The sequence below is a fragment of the Sabethes cyaneus genome, chromosome 1, assembly GCF_943734655.1.
Source record: "Sabethes cyaneus chromosome 1, idSabCyanKW18_F2, whole genome shotgun sequence".
Classification (NCBI taxonomy): Eukaryota; Metazoa; Arthropoda; class Insecta; order Diptera; family Culicidae; genus Sabethes; species Sabethes cyaneus.
In genome coordinates this window covers 17,721,015-17,723,284 of record NC_071353.1, presented here as the reverse complement: position 1 = coordinate 17,723,284, position 2,270 = coordinate 17,721,015, and the positions used below count along the sequence as shown (strand labels likewise).

Sequence of the window (2,270 nt, the reverse complement as noted above, 5' to 3'; positions counted from 1 at the left end):
GATTAATCAACTAGCAATCAAAAACGTCGTGAATGGGACTTCTCCAGCTTTATTTTTTGTTTGTTTCCTCACTACACCTGTTTGATTAGGTTTACATTTTTCGACAAGCTGCTCTTATTATCCTACTTAACTATTAGAGGGTTGCGTCGTACCGTAGGTCGCGACTTTATTTTTCAATCTTCGCATTAGAATCAATCCAGAAAGAAATATTGGGCTGCAGATATACTGTGTCTCCGACAGATCAAGGACAAGTTCGATGAAGGCATTTGTTTTTTCCATCAGAGAGAATACATATTTTATAACATGTTCAGCCCACCGAAAGCTGCGCGCTGAAAAACGATTTCGTTTTCAGCGTGGTTAGGGTCACGCACGTATTTAGGACCAGCGCGACCGTGGTCTAACCGACACGTTTTGAGTTGATTCGTACTTTTCAACTTCAGTTTCAGTTTCAACTGAAATTTTGGCGAACAAAAAATTATGTGTTGAAGCCCCCGGGTTCGAAACACATACCACAACCCGCCACGGTGGTGGCAGCACGACACGCTGGTCGAGCATCCTCAGTCCGTACGGCACGAACCAGTTTAAAAATTCGTCTATCACTTCAGTTGGTGTTAGATCGCCAAGCGGGTCGATCGCAGGTCGGCTCGGAACGGATAGATAGATAGTAGATTGTGCACGAGCCAAAAAAACCATAATGGATAAGTTCGAACCGCGAAAAGTGGCCAGCGTTTTTCCGAAGCGGCGGCAGGATATGTTCCGCTGGGACGGTTGGGGCTACAAAGATTGCAAGTTTGTGTACAGGGACGGTTACATGACGTTCGTTGGGAATCGATATTCGATATGTGGACAGAAATTGGACAATTTTCGCGATTGGGTCGTTGATATGTTTAAGATTGATTTGTCGAAAATAAATCCTGCCGCTGAACCGCCGACCGAATTTCCGGATCCATTGTGCAACAAGGCATTTATGGTGGGTATATCAGAAGCTGGGATAGATTACTCCGAGGATGGCATGGACCGAACGATGCGGTGTCACGGTCAAACTTTAACCGATGTGGAAAGTTTACGGAAACACAAGTATAAACGAATTCCGGATATTGTTGTTTGGCCGACCTGCCACGATCACGTAGTGCAGATTGTGGAGCTGGCGAACGCCCATGACGTCGCATTAATTCCCGTTGGAGGCAATACATCCGTTTCGCTAGCATCAACAACGCCGACTATCTACGACCGTACGATTGCTGTTGTGGACATGACACAAATGAATCGGTTAATGTGGGTATCGGAGGAAAACTTGACGGCCTGCTTCGAGGTGGGCATCGTAGGACAGGATATAGAACGGGAGCTGGGTAAGCTGGGATTCACGCTAGGTCACGAACCAGATTCGCATGAGTTTTCAACGCTGGGTGGATGGATCGCAACCAGAGCATCCGGTATGAAGAAGAATCGATACGGAAACATCGAAGACATCGTCGTACGGGTGAAAATGGTCACCGCTAAGGGTGTGTTGGAAAAACAGTTCACGGCCCCGCGAGTGTCGATCGGGCCGGATTTCGACCATATGATTTTCGGTTCGGAGGGAACGTACGGGATCGTCACGGAGGCGGTGGTGAAAATCCGATACGCTCCGGAAGTGCGTCGATATCAATCGTTGGTTTTTTCGGACTTTGATACTGGTGTGCACTTTTTGCGGGAAGTTGCGGAACAACAGTTGCAACCGCCGAGCATGCGTCTGATCGATAATATTCAGTTTAAGTGCGGAGTACTACTAGATCCTGCGGCACGTTGGTACACCGGGATCGTGGAAGGATTGAAGTATTTCTACCTGACGAAGGTTTGTGGCTTTGATATGGATCGTATCGTTGCGGTTACGTTACTGTTTGAGGGTGACGCAAAAGCAGTGGCCCATCACGAGCAGGAAGTGTATGCGATCGCGAAAAAGTACGGTGGCATTAAGGGTGGCGAACACAACGGAAAGAAAGGATACATGTTGACCTTCGTGGTGGCCTACATTCGGGTGAGTGTTGCGAGTGGTGTGGTTTTTTTTCTAATGGTCTTTTAAGAGACAGATAAGTTAGTTATCGCGTGTTGTATTTGGCAATTGTGATTAAAAACTAAGTTATGGAGTGGAAATGAAGGATGTCAAGAATCGTACAACATCCACACAAATATTTTTTTTCTTGGGAAATGCATGCAGGTCGAATAATGTTTTGCGTAGATTCTCAAAAATCACCAACAGAAAATTAAATGCTGTGGGATTTTCGCTCTGG

At 46.3% G+C, this 2,270-nt stretch overlaps 1 protein-coding gene across 1 annotated transcript; it reads left to right on the top strand.

The window, feature by feature from the left end:
• Positions 1–694: 694 nt before the first annotated feature.
• Positions 695–2,062, top strand: LOC128745439 (alkyldihydroxyacetonephosphate synthase-like). The gene has a single exon (XM_053842515.1). The coding sequence runs from the start codon at positions 695–697 to the stop codon at positions 2,060–2,062; it is 1,368 nt and encodes a 455-aa protein (XP_053698490.1).
• Positions 2,063–2,270: the final 208 nt, after the last annotated feature.

Coding starts and splice junctions, on each gene's coding strand:
- LOC128745439 (XM_053842515.1), top strand. CDS start 695: ATGGATAAGTTCGAACCGCGAAAAGTGGCCAGCGTTTTTCCGAAGCGG.